Source organism: Drosophila innubila, assembly GCF_004354385.1.
Source record: "Drosophila innubila isolate TH190305 chromosome 3L unlocalized genomic scaffold, UK_Dinn_1.0 0_D_3L, whole genome shotgun sequence".
Taxonomy (NCBI): domain Eukaryota; kingdom Metazoa; phylum Arthropoda; class Insecta; order Diptera; family Drosophilidae; genus Drosophila; species Drosophila innubila.
In genome coordinates, this window is record NW_022995376.1 from 6487238 (window position 1) to 6510045 (window position 22808).

At 36.2% G+C, this 22808-nt stretch overlaps 2 protein-coding genes across 4 annotated transcripts; both read right to left on the minus strand.

Annotated features, from left to right (window-relative positions):
• Window positions 1-123: 123 nt before the first annotated feature.
• Window positions 124-11953, minus strand: LOC117788243 (probable protein phosphatase 2C T23F11.1). 3 transcript variants are annotated; one of them, XM_034626944.1, is made up of 4 exons: window positions 11933-11953; window positions 2370-2701; window positions 1343-1673; window positions 124-1253 (listed from the first exon to the last, which is right to left on the minus strand). In XM_034626944.1, the coding sequence occupies exons 2-4, from the start codon at window positions 2652-2654 to the stop codon at window positions 829-831; spliced, it is 1041 nt and encodes a 346-aa protein (XP_034482835.1). In that variant the 5' UTR covers window positions 2655-2701; window positions 11933-11953; the 3' UTR covers window positions 124-828. The 3 variants fall into 3 exon arrangements, with proteins under 3 accessions (XP_034482835.1, XP_034482834.1, XP_034482833.1); XM_034626943.1 differs by lacking the exon at window positions 11933-11953 and adding an exon at window positions 3814-3977 and having other exon boundaries at window positions 2370-2733; XM_034626942.1 differs by lacking the exon at window positions 11933-11953 and adding an exon at window positions 3717-3977 and having other exon boundaries at window positions 2370-2733.
• On the minus strand, window positions 8326-9195 carry LOC117788245 (CTD nuclear envelope phosphatase 1 homolog). The gene is made up of 2 exons (XM_034626945.1): window positions 9176-9195; window positions 8326-9122 (listed from the first exon to the last, which is right to left on the minus strand). Exon 2 carries the CDS (start codon window positions 9101-9103, stop codon window positions 8342-8344), a length of 762 nt encoding a protein of 253 aa, XP_034482836.1. The 5' UTR covers window positions 9104-9122; window positions 9176-9195; the 3' UTR covers window positions 8326-8341.
• Window positions 11954-22808: the final 10855 nt, after the last annotated feature.

Genomic DNA, 22808 nt, shown 5'->3' on the forward strand with positions numbered 1-22808 from the left:
GCTTCTAGAAAAGGGGGTACAAATCAAATCAAATATCTATCCCAATCCAACCCAATAAATTGACACGTAAGTTCATTTTTGGTTTTGCTCTTGTTTTGTTGTGTGTGTATTTGAAATCTCATATTTTATCATATCATATCATATATTTATTATTGCGATGTAAAAAGGCCTCTAGCATGACTACTTTGGATCGAACCCGTAGTTAAACCGTATACTCAATGGAATTTGCAACGATTTTTTTGGGCACTACAAAAACACTTTTACTTTATTATTATTACAATTACTCTCAACACTTTCTTCTAAAAATTTTGTTTTTCTTTTTTTGCTGACATTTAAAAGACCAATCCCAAAAAACTCTCAATAGGTCAAAGTATAGGTACAATATATAAATACTAAACGATTAATACAATTTTTTTTTTGTGACAGAACAAACAATGTTTTTAGGTTCTATCGGGAGGATTACACTCTTAATGATGATTGGGGAAGGGATAGAAAACAAATTGGTAAGGATTGTACGAGTATGTGTTGTAAACTTAAGCGAAAACAGGCGCGTTAAGTACACATTTCATTTTCACCTTGAATGGCATTGTAAGGCGCTCTAGAAAATCAAGACCATTCTGAATTACGATTTCATTTGAGAATTAACATAAAACAAATTGAATTCCAGTCTAGAGTACTGGCAGCAAGTTTCTTGCGTAAAAAGGTTAAATTAAAGTGACATTAATTGTAGTTGTTGGAAATATCAAACGGAATCGTAATTGGGAACAGACTTTTGTATGCTGCCAGCAGCGAATTTGTTTTGCCGGTTTAACATCGTTTGGGATTGGTTTAAGGTTCCGTGGTTACAGGCGTTACTTCCGCTACAGTTGGTGCTGTCGCTGGTTCTGAACCTGGAACTGGAGCTGGAGCTGGTGCTGTTGTTACTGTATCCGCATCTGCATCCGCATCTGGACATGATGATTTGCTCGTACTCGCACAACGTTGAACCAAATCACTGTAGGGCTTATCATGGAGCAGGCAAACCAAAACGACGGTCATGTTGTCACCACCCAGACCGCCCATCTGGCAATCCGGCGCCAGACAATGATTCATCAGCTCTTCACAGATCTCCTCCGGCTGCATGCCAAGACCAATGCGTGTACGACAGAATTGCAATACTTCCTCATTGCTCATCACATCCCAGATGCCATCGCATGCCAGTAATATAAATTCCCAATCCTGCATCACCTGACGCGTCTCCACATCCGGATAGGCTGTCAACATGGATAAGAGTTTGAGAGGTGTTAACAATGCAATAATTGCAATTTACAATTGCAAATTGATTATTCTTTGTTCAATTTACCTGTGACTATTTGGTCTTCCGGCTTTTTGTTTGCACGCTTGAACACAAAGTCGCCAAGTGCACGGGAGAGGGCAAGATTGCCATTAACACGATTAAATTCCACCCAGCCGCCGCCCTCGATGATGCGTTTGGACTCGGACTCATTGTTTGGCTTGTGATCAACGGATAGTGTCTCCAGTTGTCCATTGACACTGGCAATAGCCCGCGAATCGCCGGCATTGGCACAATAAAGCATATTATCCTTGACGAGCACAACGACAGCCGTTGATCCAGCCATTTGTTCGCCCCATGACTCATTGTGCAACATTTCATAATCAATATCGAGAAATGCCTGAAATGCGAAATGATGAAATTAGATTAGAAATGAGTAATGATGAGAATAAATCAGGGACGGTATATGATTATTTGGTTTTTTTTTATGGAAAAAATCATTCACTTCTAATAACTTTAAAAGAGCGTGAAATATACAAAATAATTTCTTTAAGGGAAATCTATGCAATTTCAGATCTTCAAATTTATGTTTTTTTTTTATTTTACTCATAAAATAATGATTATTTTTGAGCAAAAATATAAAACTCAAGAAATAATCATTATTTTTGAGCAAAAACAAAATAAAACTTATCAAATAATAATTATTTCTTGAGTTTAATTTTTTTTATTTTTACTTGAGTTTTATTTATTTTAAAACTCATAAAAAAATGAATATTTTGTCAGTTTAATTTATTGCTCTAAAAATTAAACTCAAGTTGTTATTCTGACAGGAATAAATATACATTTTTTACTTATAAAAAGTAAAAATTACAACTTAAGTTTAATTTTTGATCAAAAAAATAAAAATTCTCAAAATAATCAATTTTTTAAAAAAGACTTTATTTTTGAGTTTTATTTTTTTATTTGTAAAATAATAAAAATAATGGTTACTTTTTGGGTTTTATAATACAACTAAAATGATTTCAGTCCCTGGTTTAGAAATGAGTAATGAGAATAAATTAAAAATATGTGGGGAATCTTCGTTTAGATTACTCACCTGCTTGAGGGCCTTGGCAATGTCGTTGGCATTGTATTCGGGCCGCTTGAGAACGAACTTGTGTAAATGCTTGCCCGCATATTGGGCGACTGTGGCACCGCCATGTCCATCATAGACGGCAAAGAATGCCGCTGTCGGATCATCCGGCAGCGAGAGTATGTGTGTGTGTGAATCCTCCATGTTGATGCGCCATCCCTGCATGCAGCTGCTGCCAACGCGATACTGTTGATTCTGGCAATATGATGACTCCTTGGCGGTCACCGGCTCCGACAGCGTCTGTCCCATCTTTGATAACTGGCTGACTGGCTGTTTGTTATTGTTGTTGTTGTTTTGGCTTATCAATATTAACGTTGAGTATCTTTATCTGTGTATATAAGGTATATATAATAAAGTTGAGTTCACTAGATTGTTAATTACGAAACTGATGGTTAAACCAAAAACTGTAGATAAACCCTTGCACGTTTATATATATATATATGTGTGTGTACACTGAGATTACTATATCAAATTAATGATATGACCCGCATAAGCAAAAAGCAAACAAATGTCTAGATTACAATTCTACTCTTAACTCTCTCTCTCACTCTCAGCTCTGATTTTGGCACTTTAAAAATACATATGTATAACATTCCAGTATAAATCTCTATATATAAATTTAAAATAAACATAAGTGATTTTACCATTAAATTAAATTCTGTTGACTTCCAAGCATATGTAAATTACTTTATCAAAACTCTATCTTGACCAACTGTTTTTAATTTTTTTATTTTTAAAAGTATTTTAAGCCGATAGATCTTGCTTTTTAAACTCAATAAATCAGATTGATTTTGTCATATATTATGGTTACAATACAAGAAACAATGAGAAATATTTTTTATTTTTAACTATGTTGTAAATTTGGTGTTCTTTTTCAAGACAATTACTTGACTAACTGTATGTGTCATTCCATTTTTTTTATTTCAACATTTTGCGATTATAAATTTATTTCTCATTTTGGAGTCACCGTACAAACGAACGAGGGGGGCAAAGGGCAAAGAGCGAGGCCAAAACCAAAACCAGATAAATGCTGATAAGAGTCTTGTGACGAGCACAAAACAAACAAAATGAATTGAATATATAAATACAATATATATTTAATTTACATATGTCTCAGCCCAGTTGATTAGTATTAAGCGAATGCATTATTTATTGCACATTGCACCAGCTCCGTAATTAGCTGACACACTTGACTATAAACTATAAGCGATACACAGACCTAAACTTGCGCAAAATAGAACAAAATGTTTAGAGCAATGACAATGTCTAGTATTATTATTAATAAGGGGTTGTGTTAAGTGTTAAGCCTACCTGGCGCTGACGCTGCTCCAATACATTAATAACTTTAGCTCGATGAACGTCTGTTTTTCGACTACATGAACAATTATAACAAATACAGCTTGCTTGCCTCTCTTTTCTTCCCTCTCTCTTCTCTTTGCTGCGTTTGTTTTGGTTCTTGGTGTTTGCAGCTGGCTTTTCGATCGGGTCAATAGCGGCACGTGTTCTTTTGCAGGCGTTACAGTTGCTGTTTTACTTAAATTAAGGCTTTTATACAAAATGTTTAATATAATTTCAATTATCGTTATCGATATAAATGCACATGCAAGTGTGCATCTGGCAGTACTGCCATCTTGTTATAATAGTCAAGTGGCAAAAAATAACCCGTTGGCAGGCTTTTGTTTTATGGCTAGTTCTGACTATTTTCAGAGTTCGATTGCTAGAAAAAAAATTAAAGCCAGAAACAGCTATCTTCTCCACTTTTCGGACGTTGCTTAACACTGTTAACACGCGATCTGAACTTGAAAAGCGCACAATTCAAATTTGAACTGAAATTATAAATAATTAAGCAATAAATAGATTTTTAAAGAAAATTTAAAATTTGAAATTAGATAAAATAAAGGTGTCGTCCGCGGGCGAAGAAGTTATAAAATTTGACTCTAAAAACAAACAATATAAAAAATTTCACAAATTTCTAACAAGAATTCTGCAAAAATACTCAAAGCTCTATCTAAAAAATAAAGAAAAATACATAAAATGATAGATTTAGGATATTTATCTAAAAAAAAATCATCGCACTTTTATTTACAATAAAGAAAGGTTGGCGTGCAAGAATTGCATATCACTGAGCTTAAAAGTGTAAGCATTGTGAGTTGGTGCTAACCGTTACATTTAAAGTCATTTTAAGAAATTGTACAAAATATACCAGTAAACATATGCTCATAAAAAAAATAACGTTTTTTAATTGCTGGACAATTACTTTATATTATGCACATAAATGTATAAAAACTTATGTTTTAAGTACACACACACACAGCTTGTGTTTTAACTGTGCTCTGTCGCTTTCACTCTCTCAAATCTCTCGCTCCAGCACTTTATCTTATTGTGTTGTTGATGTTTCTCTGCTTCGCTGTTTTTTTGTGTGTTTGTTTCTTTTTTTTGGGTCTGCTGGCGTCGCTGCCAAGTGCATTGAATTTTGCGAATTTTGTTTTGCGGCAAATAAACGAATTCAAGGACAAATGACGTCAGCTAAACATTTTTTGTGCTCACTGTTGCTGTTGGTCAGTGGCGCACGTCACGTACTGTCAGAGGGAGCTACTGACAAATCTCTCTGCTCTCTGCTTGCTATCTGCGCCTCTGCTTTCTGCTCCAAGTTTTTGTATTTCATTTTTGAATTTTTAGCTAAAAGAAAAATTAAATATTTGCACAGCAGCAAAGACTCCAGCACAAAACAAAGTATTCCTGATAAAGAACTGTACCGTACGCTTTCTCTTCTCTCTCTCTCTCTCTCTCTCTCTGACACTCTTTCTTTCACTCTCTGGGTGTCAATGAAATTCGTTTGTTTTATGAGATGGGCGTGGTCGGATACTGACTTCTTGCAGCTATCATAACGTAACGTGGACTTCCCACAGTTGTGCCTGCTCCTGCACTGTTCACACCACAATCTCCGGATCTCTCTCACTCTTTCTTCCTCACACTTTGCTGCTGTGCCTCTTATCGCGCTGTCGTTAGCTTCTGTGTTCTGTTTTAACTTTTTGTTTTAGCTCATTGAAAGTGCAATTCAGTCGCAGCACGCATTTTTAATATTATTTTCCTCTTGCTTGCGCATTTATTATGCATTTAACGTTGTCGTCGGTTGCAACTACAACCAGTGTTGCCAACTCATCTATTTACACGCTAGATCTTGAGTTTTTTTGAATGCCAATCGCAGAAAAAATTGTGTAATGGCGGCTGACAGGCTATATATGTCTAGCTATTTTGAAAGTTAAAAAAAAAACACTGAAAAAGTTCTACATTTTTAATATTGAACTAAAATATATTACTTAATTTGCATTAATCCATTACCTTTTGCCTATTTTTAATTTATGCAGGATATATAATAAACTTAAAAATAAGAAAAGCTTTTATAAACATTTTCTAGCTTCTTTCTAGCTTTTTTGAAATGTTGATATAGCTTACAAGAGCTGGCAGCACTGAGTACAACCACCACCACTCCCCCTCACACTCTTCTCACACAGTGCACTCACTCACTCTCCCATCATCATTGGCATTACCATTTGCCTCTCCTCCTTCTTCGCAACGTTTGCGCGCTAAATTTCCATATTGTTTGTCAACCAACGGACACAACGAACGCATCCAGATCCCGATTTCGATTCTGAATCCGATTCTGATCCCAAGCTCAACGGCGACATTATCGCTAGCACTTTCTGAGCGACTCTTCGTATGCAGTCTGCATGCAAATGCTAAGAGGGGAACGTTGATGGAATGAAAAGGGAAGGGAAGAGGCGGGGCGGTGCTCAAGCTCGCAGATATCGCAGCAGTGGCAGTTCAATCACATTGCACAAAAGTTCGAGGTCAGTTATAAAAATAAAATTAAATTACATATGCATGTGTTTGTGTGTGTGTGTGTATGTGTGTGTGAGCTCTCATTCGAATTTGTTTTGTATTAATTTTTTGCATGCGACAAAATGAGTTTCTTTGTCTTTGGCTGGCCACAAGGATCACAGAGAGTTGAGTTGAGAGTTTATGGTTGCCCGCTGGCCTCTGCTCATTGGCACAAAAGCTTTTGTTCCAAGCGGACGCTTCCCATACCCCACACTTTACACCCCACAATCCACAACATATTCCATATGCCTTTCCCATTCCCATTTCCATTTGTTCCATTCAAGTGGAAGTAGGCCACTGGAGTTCTGTGTAACTTGAGCGAGCGGCGAGAGGCGAATTTGAGATGCCGCTCTCTCGTTGTTGCTCTTGTTATTGTTGTTGTTGCTGCTGCCCGCTGCAATTGTGTAATGCGAGACGAGTGCATTGACTTGAGCCTCAAGGATAATGGAAAGTTAACAGAGAGCAACTGCGCTGCATAGCCACCATTTCTAAGCCACACACACACACAACAACAACAGCAACTTAGAAACGGGTCCAGACAGTCAGTGGGGGCTGGTCGGAGGAGCACACTGTCCACAGACTGTAGACTGAGGAGCAGAGCAACTGAGCAAAAATAAAAAAAAAAACTCCCAACCGGAATGCTGTTGAACTCAATTTTTGTAGTTTTGCGCCAACGTCGCGACGTCGCAATGAAATGAAATTTCGATCATTTCCAGAGAATTCATGCCACAGATTTTGGTTCTGGTTGCAGCAGCCAGCGGCACAGTCGCAGACAAAACTAGTTGGACGAGTCGAATTTTGAGGCGAGTTCAAGGATTGCGACGCAGGCAACGGGTTCATTAACTTGTTTGCTTCGTTTTTCATTTTTTATTTCATTTTTTTTTTTGGGACCGCCGCCAGCATCCGCGGCGAGACAATAATGATCTTCACTGGAAATGCGCGGACGTTCCGCTCTCTATCCCAACTCTATCCCCCTCGGGTTGTTGTTGTTTGTGGTGACTTAATTGCCGCACCCATTGCCTGGTCAAGAAGATTAGCAAGAAATACATTTTTGCCAGCCGGTTTCAGTTTCAATTTCGCATCCAAGAAACTGTAGCTGTAGCTGCCATCGATGGCCAAGAGATGCCACCAAGAATTTGGCCATATTTCATTGTCTTCACTGATAAAGTGGAGCAGTGTCTAGGCATTGATAGTGCCAAGGCAACCTTGCACCGAACTGGAAGTCATTGTCGCTAGTGATTCATTGGCTGACTAAGCCACGTCTGTCATGACTAACTTCATTCCACAGAAACAGAAGAGTTGTGCCTCATTACATTTTATTATCATTAAAAAAACAACAACGGCACTCTTTTCCTCAATGGGATTCGCATTACCCAAATATCTAATAGTTTTTAATAAAAAGAAAATAATTATCAATAATTTTTAATGCTTGTGATTTTCATTATCATCATTTTATTAGTAGTACTTCTTTTAATGATAGTTAAATATCATTTCAATAGCAGTACTATTTTTGATGATAGTGAACATTGATTTTTATTAGCATTATTTTTGTCATAGCTAGTGAAATAACATTTCATTATACATTTTTTAATGCTATTAATATTAGACATCCTTTTTTTCAAAGCCAATGAAATAATGATTTTCATCATTATAGTTTTATTAGCAGTACTATTTTTAATGGTTATAAAATTTGATTTTCAATGGCAGTATTGTTTTTAATGCTAGTAAAATAACATTTCGTTATATATTTTTTAATGCTATTAATATCAGACATTCATTATAATCCTATTTTTCAAATAATGATTTTCATCATCGTCTTTTTAGCAATACTATTTTTAATGCTTACAAAATTTGATTTTCATTAGCAGTATTGTTTTCAATGCTAGTAAAATAACATTTCAATATATGTTTTTTAATGCTATTAATATCAGACATTCATAAATTCCTTGTTTTTAAAGCCAATAAAATGACAAATGAATAACAAGTATAATGAAGTTAGTATAGCCAAAGACAAAGACATACTCATTGATTACAGAATGTTAAATATTGTGTATTTATATAAAGTGATAATGATAACGCATGGCGCTTTTTAGGCCCTTGTATTTCGTATTCCGTCCCAATATAGAGCGTACATCGCGGGTGAATCGTAGGGCATCGAGGAAGGGCAACATGCAGAGCAGCTCGATGTCCTTGGTGCCCATTTCATAGGGTTTAATGCGTATCGCGTTGCCCTCATTGAAGCTATTGGCCATGTGGCAATCATCCAGCAACAGCACATTGGCCAAATTCTTGTGGCATAATGATACAAACTTGGCCCGAATACCGTAAATATCTACGCAATGATGTCGATAAAAACGACGATTCAAAATGTTTCGACCCGCATCCAGATAGTCCAGCACCCTGGAGGCATAGATTTCTGTGGCGGCTGTGAAGACAGTGAGATTGTACCACTTGGAGACGCGATCGAGAAAGAAGTCCACATGAGGACGCTTATAGACATAAACGGTAGCATTGTTAACCGGTATATAGAAGCAAAAATCGGGAGCTAAGAGCGGTTTCCTTTTCTTTGACTTTCTTCTATGTCTTCTTCTGGAATGATATTCTATAAACGATTTAATCAACGTCTCATCCATGTCGAGAACCAAAGTTTTGCGATCCACCATTTTCAGACGGTGCTTGGAGACGGGCGTTAGGTCATCCTCGCAATATCTGATCGGTACATAGTTGATAGCTCTGTTATATATTCTAGCCATATGATGTTGGAATTTGTCCCGAAAACTGGAAATCGTCAGGATCATAGTAAACAATATTGCCATGGCTGTTGCGCTATAAATACTGTGAAATTCTTAGCTAAATCTCAGAGATTAATGTACAACACAACTACATACTTACTGCTTTACCAGGAAGCTCTCCTCATGTTCCATTTTATCATTTAAATAAAAAAAAAAACATATTTATTTGACACTGTCAGCTTAGCAATGATTTATTTAAAAATCGTATTTTTAATAATTTTAAAATGTAATCGACATGGAAACTCTGTTTATTGATTGTTTATTGTACTACAGGTGCATCAACAATGAATTCAATTTGAGGGCATTCTAAATATTATTCATAAATATCATATCTTTGTTATAGTAATTGATACTTGTTATTTATGAAATTAATACAATACTTAAGTTTCAGTTCTTGTATTCAATCTGAATCCAGAATGAATCAGTGCGATTCGATTCAGTTCCATAATTACATACTTATACTTTTAATGAAATGATTTTCGATATCTGAGGAGTTTTGCAAGCTTTTTTAATTCCCTCGCCTTTTTGTGTGTGGGCGTGTGTTGTGCGGGGACAATGACAATGTGAAAAAATCGAATATATACATATATATATGTATGAATGTGATCGTCAAGGCGAAAAATGAAACGCCAGCCATGAAATGTGCAGCGCCAGCTAAAATACGTTTCCATTCCCATTCACCACGTTGTTCATCCCCCCTCACTTCTCTATTCGAAGATGACGCACTGGTCGCGAGGGTGGAGGGCGGGGGTGTTGAAGCTGGCAGAGAGACGCTGACGGAAGTTGCCGACTGACGACGACAACGACGGCGACGTTACAGTGTAAAATATTGCACTGGCCTTGGGATCAGCACGCACGATGCGGCTGCCTGTCAAGACGATTAACAACGCCAACAACAACACCAACAACCACAGCACCAACAACACCAACAACATGCAACTATGTCCCTGGTTTGGCGTCGTCCGGCAGGAGCTCAAATTAATGCACCATATTGTGCGCATCTGTTCATATACAAAGTCTATATACACACAAAGAAAAAAATATAGGAAACTTAAATATTAAGCTATTAAAAATGGCTTAATTAAAACTCAAGTCTGGATTACTCAATTTTTAGTGTGTGCAGCTTACTTATAAATAAAATAATAATAAATTTTTATTTAAATAGAATTCATAGTCAATATAAATTAACTACTTATCAAATAAAAACTATGCTATTTTATTTCGACATAAGTATATAATTTTTGAATATCAAACACATGTAAACTTTAACTGTACTATAAGTATAAAATAATCAAGAAATAAGTAGCGACAAATTATCCTGCTTAGTATAGACCTAATTCTAAGCTGATTGAGAAATGTAAATAAAATATGGAATATATTTGACGTAATATATATAAACTATATAAAAATCTATAAATATATTCATATTAACTATGACTTTAAGCATATTTTTGATTAAATCAAAGTGTTTTACAGTATATTTTTCAAAACGCCGTCTTATCTCACGATGAATGTATCTTATGTATGTTGTGTCCAAATTTCAAGGTCGCACATCAAGCGGCTTGGACTGTGCAATGATCAGTGAATGCGGACAAAGATATTTATATATTAAGATGCTAATTTAAATTTGGTAAAATCAAATGACTATATTTTTTCTCCGGGTGTACATATAGAATATAAGTCTATATGTTTGGAGTCTGGCGTCTGCTGGGTGTCAATTTGTAGCGCAAACCGCATCCCTTGCTGAGTCAGAGTCAAAGTCAAAGTCAGCGAATTGCTTGCAGCATTTAACACCCGCATTTTGTGGCACATGTTGCTGTTGCATGTCTCGTGCGGCATGCTGTGGCAACTGCAGCAACTTGAACCGGAAAGCATGCGAATTCCTTGAGCTTGTGTCATTTGGCAGACTGTGGGTTCTACCATGACCTCTCAAATGCATTTATCAGTTGACAGATCAACAGTTCTATTTTTTTTTAGATATTCCAGAATGAGTTTTAGATTTTTTCATTTTTATAACTTGATAATTCTCACATTGATTAAGAGGTGTTTGGTTAGAAAAAATATTTATATAGAATAAATACATAATACGCTGGAATAGCTTCTCAATTTGGCGAAATGTCAAATGCAATTGGCCCCTTTAACTATTTCGACTCATAAAATTACGTATACGTGTCGTGATCCCGAACCTGTTACAGCTATTTTTGTCATTCTATTGTTTGTTGCTCGCGTTGAATTAACATTAAACAATAATTTTGCTTTTATTTTGACAATTGTTGTTGTTCTTATTGCTATTGTGGTGAATGCGAATGCAAAATAAATTGCGCATAAAGTTTAATCACTTTGACTTTGCGCACGCACAAGCGAGAGAGAGATAGAGAGAAAGACGAGGCAGCAATCAAACAACGACAACGCCAAAAAATAAAAACGCATAACAAAAGATTCCACACATACATGCAGACATATGTGTATGTGTTTATATACAACAACAGCGAGCAGTGCAAAAACAGGCAAAACAACAACAACAGCAACAAAAATAACAACAACCGCCAGAGACAGAGTCAACAACCTCCAGTGCATTACTCACTTTTAAAGACCGTGTGTGTCCTTCAACAAAAACTTATCTCCATCTCGCACTCTCCACGCTAACTATCTCGCTCGCTCGCTCTCACTTGCTTGCTTGCTTTGCTTTTTTGCTTGACTGTTTTTCTTTTCTACAATTTATAATTAAACAATTTTGCGGGAAGTTGTTGTTGCTATTGTTGCTGCTGTCGTAGACAGAACCGAACGTTTCGCCAGTTTCTCCTGCCTCTCCTGCTTCTTTTTAACTCTTCCCACGTTGGCCAACCAAAAGCTTGCTGCTCTTGTTGTTGTTGTCGCTGCTGTTGTTTTGAGCTTTGCACAAGTGTGCAGTTGAAGCTGGAGCCACAAGTTCTCTCCTCTCCTCTCCTCTCGCTCTCTGTCTCTCCGCTGTCTCTTGCTTTGCCATCACTTCTTCCTTCATTGATTTCGCTTCAAATTCAGACTTTGCGTCGATTTTTGAAGCTGCTGCGCATTTTGGGGCGAGATGAATAAACTTTAGCACGCTTGCGTGACCTGTTGTTGTGTTCTCTTCACGCGCTCTCTTCACCGCTCTCTCTCTCTCCCTGCCCACGCACACTGACGCAGCACATCCGCTGCAGCGGCGCTGCTAAATTCCTGTGTATGTGTGTGTGTGTGTGGGGAGAGAGCAATTTCATTGACTGCAATTTGTTAGCAAAATATTTCAACTGATAAATAAATTCTACATGGAGCCAATGAACTCAATAATATACTCAAAACTCTTCACCCAAAAATTGATGCTTTCTACTTGTGTGTACTGCAATTTTGTTCATGTTATTGTTGTCGTTGTTGTTCCTGTTTCTTTTTATCTGTACTTTTTTCTTTTGCGGTTTTTGCAATTTGCGCCCCAATTGAAGCGTCAACAAGAGAGACGGCAATGGAGACTCCACACACAGGTTGGACGCGCCATAAACAAAGAATTCCTTTTGTTTGTTCATTCGTTTTTATTTATTTTATTTTTTTTTGTTGTGTTATTTTTTATAAATTTGTATTTTATTTTTATTTTTAAACAAACAAGCGCAAAGTCGTTGCTGAGTTCATTGCATTCGATCGCATTTAAAAATGGCACGAGGAGTGATATACGCATACACTGAGAATAAAACAATGTAAATCTTCCTATTTACTCTTTGATTCAAACTCGTCTACCGATTTCAAATTCTAATTTTAATATACAACTTATTAATCAAAAATTTAAAACAACAATAAAATTATAAAGATTAAAGATTTAGATTAAGTCCCATTTTTGTATATCTAGTTAAGAGTTTGATAACTAATTAAGAGATATTTTGACGACAAATACAGAAAAATTATTGTAATAATTTAAAATATCTTTTTAATAGAATATTTCAAAATAACGAACTTTTTACTTACCATTAACAACTCCAATGTTTTTGAGTCAAAGAGCTTTATAGTTGTTACTTAACTTTCATATAAAATTTGGTAGTAACTAAACGACGAATTTTTTATTTTTTATCAGTGTACATATGCATAACAAATAATCAAAAGCAGCGCGTGTATATGTACATATAGAATCAAAATATATATATGTGTATGTAGAGTTCAAGTTGATTTATCAACTGAGCTATTTGATTTTCTTATTGTCATTTTGGTCATTTACTTAGAGCAATATTGAGATAATATCAGTTAACAAATTATATACAATCAATAAATTTGATTAATTATGGTTGAGTTTCTCAGTCTCAGTATCAGCTCCAGCATAAACAGTTACAAAGCCAAGCTTACAGTTAAAGTTCTGTCTGTCTGTTTGTCAGTTTGTCGTCTGTCATATGGCGCCTCTGTTTGGATCCCTAAAAAGCGCATTAAGTTTCATTGTATATGCTCAGGTTACAGCAAAGTCGGTCAATACCTTTTAAAGACAGTTGCAAAACGCTTAAGTAACCACAAAAACAACAACAACAACAAGAACAAGAAGAAGAAGAAGAACAATAAAAACAGCAACAATTTTGTTTATTCCTTGATGAACAGCTTTTCACTTAAGTTTCAGATGCTGCGTTTTTTAACTGACCAGTTTAATGACTCGAACTTAATTTGCGCCCTCAGAAAAAGGCAGACAACACCCATGCAAGGCAGCAAGAATTAAAAGAACAACAACAACAAGAGCAGCAGAGGCAAGGGAGTACCCAGATATCAAAATATCGACGGGGAGCAGCTGGCCATAGATCCTTCAAAATTTAGATAAATTATAGCATATTATTAGCCTTCTTAATTAATGAAGTTAAAATTAATAACATTAAAACTATTTAAGTTAAAATTAATAACAATAAAACTTTAAATAAAGCGCTTTAAGTGATGCTATTTGAAACTTTAAAAATAGTAAACACAATACAATTATACAATCAGTAAAAAAAAAAGATAAAGTCAAGATTTTTAAAGCATTTTGGATACCAAAAAATAAGGGAATTGGACTAGGCTTGCGATGACTACTTGTTTTTTTGTAGTGGAGCTTTTTTTAAAACTAGAGAATCTCAGAGCCGATCTTAAAAATCATTAAAATCTGAAAAGGCATCAGAAATCTAAACACTTTTTTGAAATGAGAATTTTTTACATTTTGTTGACTGCAGAAATCAATTAAAATTCGAAACAAATATGTATATATAAGATATCAACATTCTGTCCCCCTAAATTTCATCCCGGTTACGCCCTTGGCACAGCATACCAAGACGCGGCTTAAAACAGGCAGATAGAAAGAGAAGAGAGAAAGAGAGCAGGAACAACAGCAGGAACAACAGCAGCAGCAGCAACCGCAGCAGCAGCAGAAGCGACGACGACACAACACGTCTGGCAAACGGGGCCTGTGGCTGGGAGAGTGGGCGGCGCAGGCTGCAGAAAGAACAGATATGTATGTACATATGTGTGCGTGAGTGTATGTATGTATGTATGTATATTAGTATGTGTGAAATCGCCTAAAAAAGAAGCAAAGCAATTGGCCGAATAAAGGCGAAGCGAAAAACGGCAACCGAAATACAAAACAAAATGATGCTCAAGTAACTCATATTCAAGTATGTGTGTGTGTGCGAGTGTGCAGCAGCAGCAGCAGCGACGCTGGCAGAGGCATCGCCATCGCCATTGCCAATATAAACGACGATCGAAAGATGCAAAATGTTCATTCCGTTGTCGCTTCGTTTCTGTCTGTACATATGTATGTACATATTTCGCTGGCCAAGAATTCGAATATAAAAAGTCAACAAAATAATAAAATGAAGTATACGAAAGCAGCGATCACACACACACACGCACACAGCAACAGAATTCAACATTTTTTTCTGCAACGCTGCGTGCGCCGCCATCGGACGTCGACGTCGATGCCGACGCTGAAAAGTATAAAAGCTTAAACCCGCTTCATACTCGAGTTTATTAAAACCAAAACTGTGCGAGTGTCAAGATCGTTTGGAGTCGAAAGTAGATTTAAGAAGAAAAAGTGCACAACTGCAAATCTTGTGAACAAAAAAGGCGACGCCCCAAAAATCAAGTGATAAATAAGAACAAAAACAAATAAAATATTTAAATTAACAAACTATTGATAACGCTAACAAGCGAAATGAAGAAGCACAATAAAAGAGAAAATATTTATTTAAAAACTAAGCGCACGCCCTACACACACACACACACACACCCACACACACACCCACACACACAGACATACAGACAAACGCGACGCGCGCCAACGTCAAATAGCAAAAGCAAAAAAAATCGAAAGTGTTCGTGCTCTACTGACATGGATTACTTCTGCCCCAACTACAACAACAACAGCATCAAGAGCAGCATCGCCAACAACAACTACATATAATGACAGCAGAGAGAAACTAGTGTTAGTTTCGTCTATGACGTACTTAAGCAGGTACATGAGAGCGCCATCAAGAGAGAGCAGCAGAGAGAGCGACAACTTCGTGCCCGGCGAGCTTCAAAATAGAAAGCGACTAGACTACGACGACGACGACGGCGCCGACTACGACCACGACGACAAACGATCGATTTGCGTGTACGTACGTGCACTTTGTCAGGGCGATTGTGTGGGTGTGCGCTTGTGTGAGAGTGTGTGGAGAGCAAACAAGAGCAAGAGCAAGAGCAGCAATTCTAATGCGACGCAATCAGCGGGAGTAACAGCAGCAGCAGCAGCGACAGCAGCGACCGACCGTCACTTTGAACTTGAACTTTAAATTTGCACTAACACCAACACAGCAACAGGCTGCATAACTACTTATGTATGTATGTGTGCATATGTTGCTGCCCATTCGAATTAATTGCTGTTGTTCTAGCTGACGTTTGGGGCGCGACGTTTAGCGCTCTTCCCATGCTCTCCTTCTCCGGCTTTGGTCATTCGCGTATCGGCCGTCGGTTGCTTCGGTTCGGTTCGGTTCGTTTCGCATTTACGTGTATTTAGCCGCTACTTGTTGAATTTTAACGAATTTGCCATTGCAATTAATTTAGTTATTTGACGAAAATGCGAGAAAAAAGTGAAAGTTGCTATGAGTGAAAAGAGAGCTCATGTCAATTATTTCAGTATATATACAAATATAGCATGAACCGATGCGTACGCAAAGCACGAAACAAACGACAGCAACAACTTAATAAATTAAATTGCAAACGTAAATGAAAAAAATGGGAAGAAACTAAATGAAATGAGAAGAAAGCGACGCAACTGGCAAAATTGTTGTTGATTTTCTTTATCATACGCCTGGGAGCTTTTGGAATGATTCAACACACAATATGTGGGAGTGGCACAAATATATTTTTATATATATGTACATATATTTCCTTATAAATCTAGCCTCTACTAGGCTTTGTCTGTGAATTTTGCAATATATTCAGACATAGCCTATGAGAGGTTAGGTGTACCAAGGGGACAAATCAACGTCTAATGAATTGCCGATTACCGTAACAATGAACCGAGAGCAACAAGCGAAAGAAAGATACAGTAAAATGTGGATAAGCATGCTCACATGCGAATACATACATACATATTGATAAAGAACAGAAATATGTGTATACGTATTATTTGTATGCCTGTATATGCATTTCAAATATGGCGTTTGCTTTAATCTTGTCTTTTATTTTATTTGATTTATTTCACAGCCAACTGTCAAAATTTGGAATTCTTCTGGATCCCTCTCTCTCTCTCTCTCTCTGATACTTATGCTTATCGCCACTGTTTACACATCATACACAAACTCTATTTGTTTTGTTTATAAAACTATATTTCAATAAAAGCTGTTTTCAATATATCTGATGATTTTGCTATTTTTATTATTGCTTAAGAATTTGGGAAACGAAAAAATAATGCGGGTAAATAAATGCTACAATTCGGTGGAATTGTGGAATTACCACAACACAGTTCAGCTAGAGCATCGGATTACCAGATAATTGTCGCCAGTCAAGCGATAAGGTTTGGGATATAGATTATCAACACATTTTCGAATAGATACTGTAAATATGTAGATGAATGTATAAAAGAATGCTGACGTTAAGTGTTAAAAGATATACGGGTGTTTGTAAGTAGAGCTGTTGAACATGATATACCAGATTAGCTGGTCTATTTATACCGCTCATATTGACAGTTTTTATGAAACTTTGTAATAATATAAAACAATTAAACAACACGACTTGGTGTAGAATTTTCATATTTTCACACATATTAGATTAGAAACAATAATTTTAAAATTGCGCACTAGCTAATAACCAAACGGATTGTATAATCTCTAAAAAAGAAATAAAATTAATTAGACCAAATTTTACGCTCTGGAAATAATGCAACGGTTGGGTGTTGTAGCACTGAGCGTTTAAGCAATCAACAAGCAGTGCTAAGCAGTTGTAATTTAAATTAATAGAGCTGCCAACTTAATGAAAACAAATAAGACTGCTTTGCGCGTGTTTAATTGCTCGCTGCTACAGCAATGATCGCTGCACTGCTTGACGAAAGCGTATATGTGCAAGCAGTGCACATATGTAGTTATTTTGCTTTGGCAACATTATTATATTGCTTTTTTTGTTTTGGCTAATTTCACGGTAGCTTTATGGCCGATCGGAAGATAAATGAGCAAGCGAGTCATACAAATTGCACAGAGCTGAAGCAACTCCCACAATGGCAATTCTCAGATGGCAGTGCATTGGTTTATTTGCGACCGACAACCATAAAAAACGCTCAATGGCCAATGCGTTGTGAGTTTTCTCACACATAATACCCAAAATCGAAAACATTAGCCAAAAACAGATTGCGATTGCCATGCAGCAGGCAGCACTAGACATGTCTTCTCTAATGGCTTGCACATGGCAGAGACAGAGGCAGAGACTTAGACACTTGGCCCGTTGTACGAGTATTTATGGCCTGCACTCTAACTCTAACATTTTACCATTTTACCAACTTACAATTTACCAATTTCCAGCTGCCTGGTGGCTACAAACACACGGCTTATGCAATTTGTTGTGCAGCTCATCATCTAACAGCATCTAACATTTAACCCACATTTTGTGGCGGTTCCTGGTCCATCGATGACCTTCGCCGCCAGCCAAGCTAAGAAGCAGCGGCTGTAAATACAAAATACGTAGAAAATGTGATTAAATTTGTAGGCAAATTGACGGCTGCGCCTAACAGACAAACAACACGCCCACCTAAAAAAAATAAAATAAAAACAAAATCAACTCAAAAGTTAATTAATTTTAAGCAACCCCCTATAAAAATGGCCTACAAAACTGAACAAAGTTAACCAGCAGCAGCAGCAGCAGTTAAAAAATGCATTGCAGTAATAAATTGACCCACTTTCGAATCTGCAACCTGACCCAACTAGTAACGCAAAACCCAAAACCCAATATCCAAAACCAAAAAACAAAAAAAAAACGGTGAAAAAAACCAAAACAAACTCGGCTGGAAATCGACAAGCGCCAAACAACAACAAACAAGCCACAGCAGCAGAAAAAACAACAACAACAACAGCACAAACACTTTAGTGCAACAGTTTAGTGTCAGGCAAAACGAATGACTTAAGAAACGAACGCGAGGCGACGACGCTGGTGACGACAGCGCCTGCACTGCTTGCTAGACTTGCACCCATCCCGCTCTCTCTACCTTAAATATAATGCATGTCTGCACGTGAGCTGCATGTGTTCGTCTGTCTCTGTGTGTGTGTGTGTGTATATACACAATCAAAATTAGTCTTAGCTGGTAATTTGAGTGGCGCGCAGTAGCCCAAGAAGAGGCAAGTGGCAAGTGGGGCAGTGGGGCTGCCACTCTACTAGACTCGGGCGGTGGCAGCACCAATCACTTCACAAATGCATTTCAACTTCAACTTTAAACTGCAATTGTTTGCAGTTGAGTTGCGAATTGAGTAATTGGCCTCTTGCCTTGCGATCCAAATGAATTCGCCTTGTTTGACTGTTGGTAACAAGCACAGCAACAACTGTAACAACAACAACAACAACCACAACACAACTGACAGAATTTGAAAGGCATTCAACAATATTCAAAGTGGTGAGTTTTAAGTTTCTTTGTGGCAACTTAACCTCAAGGCAAAGAAATTCTGATTAGCGTTAATTGAAGGCTTATTATAATATTGATATGTATATCGATAAATATATAGATAACTGTCAAAGCTCGAACTCTCATAACTTTTTTAAATCTCAGCGGATTTTAAAGAGCAATTCCATTTTGATCATACTTGGAGCCCAATTGATACTGTATTTAAACTTAGTGAATTTATAAAATGTTATTGTTTTCCAAACTTTTGTTATATATTGTTTAACATATGACATATTTTTGTAAGCAGTGTCATTTTATTTATTGTTAGACTTTTGATGCTACATTTCACCAATTTCTAAATTCAAGAAAATTATATATATTTTTTAATACCCATGTTATGACTTAATAATTATTCAATAATTATTAAAATGCATTTTGTAAGAGTTGCATAGTGTTGTACGAGCTACGATTTTTATCCTCCCATCATTAATCAATATTTACGTAAAGTACATTCACCCAATACACCAAATTCACCCACTTAAATACTTACTTAAGCTTTCAGCATGGTTTAAATTATTTATTTGCAGTACTTGCTATACCCTGTAACCATTAAATGTGCAGTAGGGTATGGTCTACACAAGTATAAGTTGAACAAAAAAATTTTTAGAATTTTTTTCAAAATTCCAAAGGGGGGACCCTTAGCATCAAACCCATGATTTTGAAGAAAATAATTTTTTTTTCAAAATTAATTAGATTTGAATGCAGAATGAATTAAGAGGCCAAACCATGATCAAAATGACATTTCACTTGATTATCGGTCCAGTTTTGACAAAGTTATGGAAGTTTGAAGTTGGTCAGACTATGGATCTAACAACTTTACAAGTCAAAATTTTTGGCAGATTTCACATGATTTTTTACAGAAAAATGAAATGTCTCAGAATCAAATTTAAAGTGTTGTTTTATACTATTTACGATATAAGGAGTTGATTAAAAGTGAAAACTTGAGATTCAAAATTTTCAATTTGCAAAATTTCAAAGGGGGGACCCTTAGCATCGAACCCATGATTTTGAAGAAAATAATTTTTTTTTCAAAATTAATTAGATTTGAATGCAGAATGAATTGAGAGGCCAAACCATGACCAAAATGACATTCCGCTTGATAATCGGTACAGTTTTGCCAAAGTTATGGAAGTTTGAAGTTGGTCAGAATATGGATCTAACAACTTTACAAGTCAAAATTTTTGTCAGATTTCACATGATTTTTTACAGAAAAATGAAAAGTCTCAGAATCAAATTTAAAGTCTTGTTTTAAACTATTTACGATATAAGGAGTTGATTAAAAGTGAAATCTTGAGTTTTAAAATTTTCAATTTTCAAAATTCCAAAGGGGGGACCCTTAGCATCGAACCCATGATTTTGAAGAAAATAATTTTTTTTTCAAAATTAATTAGATTTGAATGCAGAATGAATTGAGAGGCCAAACCATGACCAAAATGACATTTCACTTGATTATCGGTCCAGTTTTGACAAAGTTATGGAAGTTTGAAGTTGGTCAGAATATGGATCTAACAACTTTACAAGTCAAAATTTTTGTCAGATTTCACATGATTTTTTACAGAAAAATGAAAAGTCTCAGAATCAAATTTAAAGTGTTGTTTTATACTATTTACGATATAAGGAGTTGATTAAAAGTGAAAACTTGAGATTTAAAATTTTTAATTTTCAAAATTCCAAAGGGGGGACCCTTTGCACAAAAGTCTACAAACAGCTTATATTGAAAAGAGAGAATATTTACTTACAGGGTATCTGTTAGTTAGACAGTGTTGAGCAGTTATTGCACTGCTTGCAGCGTAACTAAAATGTGATTTGGCTTAGCCAATTGGTCTTAGGAACAATTCGGTCGGCCAATCAACTGGCCACTTGTTCCAAGTCCAGTCAGGCGGCCAGTTGAATTTCATGCTCTAGATAGTAACATGCACTTAGTGTTTTTGCATATATAAGACTATGTGTGCGTGTGTGTGAGTGTATGTATGGGTGTGCGTGTGGCTCAGCAACGGATTCAAATACTTGTTGCATATTAAAAACTTGATATTTTATTGACTTTCCGATCGACTTGAGTCGAGTATAATTTTGTTGAATTTTTTTGTGTGAATACATTTGAAATTGGTTCAAGTTACGAGTGCGCGCCCCAAAATGCCAACGCTATAAATAATAATAGCAACAACAAAAGCAACAGTTATAAAAATCACAACAACAATTGCTATTTCCATTGTGCGCAAGGTGTTAAAAATCTGTTGTATAACTCAAAGTTCGGGCAACAACTTAAAAATCGATTAACAGCCGCGTAATTATGGACATAATTTGTGTGCACAAGTGTTGCAACAACAACAACAATAGCAATAAACACAGCAACAACAACAACAAATAAGATATATAGTATGAAAAGTAAATGGCAAGAAATTGAAGCCCGAAAATATCAATGACCATTAAATGGCCTTGAACTTGAATTTGCCAAGGAATCGGTTAGGAATTTAATATATCACATACCAGTTTATGGGTATTATTGCCGGGGCTTTCACTTTTTGTGTTGAGTCAATTCAATTCTTGTGAAGGGCTCTTCGCTTAATGGCCAAATGCAAATGCATTGGAAATTTTGGAAGGTGAACCAGTGTAACGCCCAGTTACAGTCACGTGTGTGTGCGTGTGTGTGTGTGTGTGTGTGTGTGTGTGTGTGTGTCGGTGCGTGTCGGACAAGGTCAACACCTTTCCTTTTGCCAGGCGCTAAAAAAAAGAGGTGTCTACAGAGACAAAGACAGACACTTGAGTTAATTGAATAAGTGTAATAACAAGACAAGAGATTGCGCATACGCCCCGTTAGTTGGGAGCACTTGTTAATTAAAATATTTTGAATTAATTATACAAGCAATTGTCGCACATACACACCATACGCAAATTATTAGAGCTGAGAATGCGTTAGCAAGAGACTGCTAGACTTGGAAATATCCTGTACATAAATTTAAAATTATCTTTTTAATATTACGAAATACTCACAAAATTAATATCGATGGCTAAGCTATACATTAGGCAAATGTCAGGAATAATTTGGAAGTTATGATTGTAATTTGATTTTTATTAATAAAAGATACTATTGTATCTATTCCATAAATTTGCTATTTTTAGGTATTTTTATCGACATGTTTAACTATATTCAGTTAAATAGGTTTAAGAATAGCTTAATGAATGCCTTCTTCAGCTTACAATACCCTGTAAAAAATTTGATATGAGTAGAATAAGTTACAAAAGATAGAAAGTATCTACACAACCTATAACCTTCATCCAAGTCTTTAGTTGAACTCCCCATTAGATAATTTTATTACCAATACCTTTAGTCTGTTATACCCCTTTAATTTTAATTATCTACAGGGTATATTATTACTTTATAAAAAGTACAAATCAAGTATCCGCGTCTGACAATATGTTAATTGACTACAGCCAATTAAACAAACAGGCAATCAGTCAATTGGTCAATCAGTCATATATCATATATCATACATCATACATATGTATATCAATAGTTTTATTGGTTAGCTCCCTTCATTAGCTGCACTATTGTATACGGATTTGTCTATTGGGATACGATATCAATCGTGGGCTGCAAAT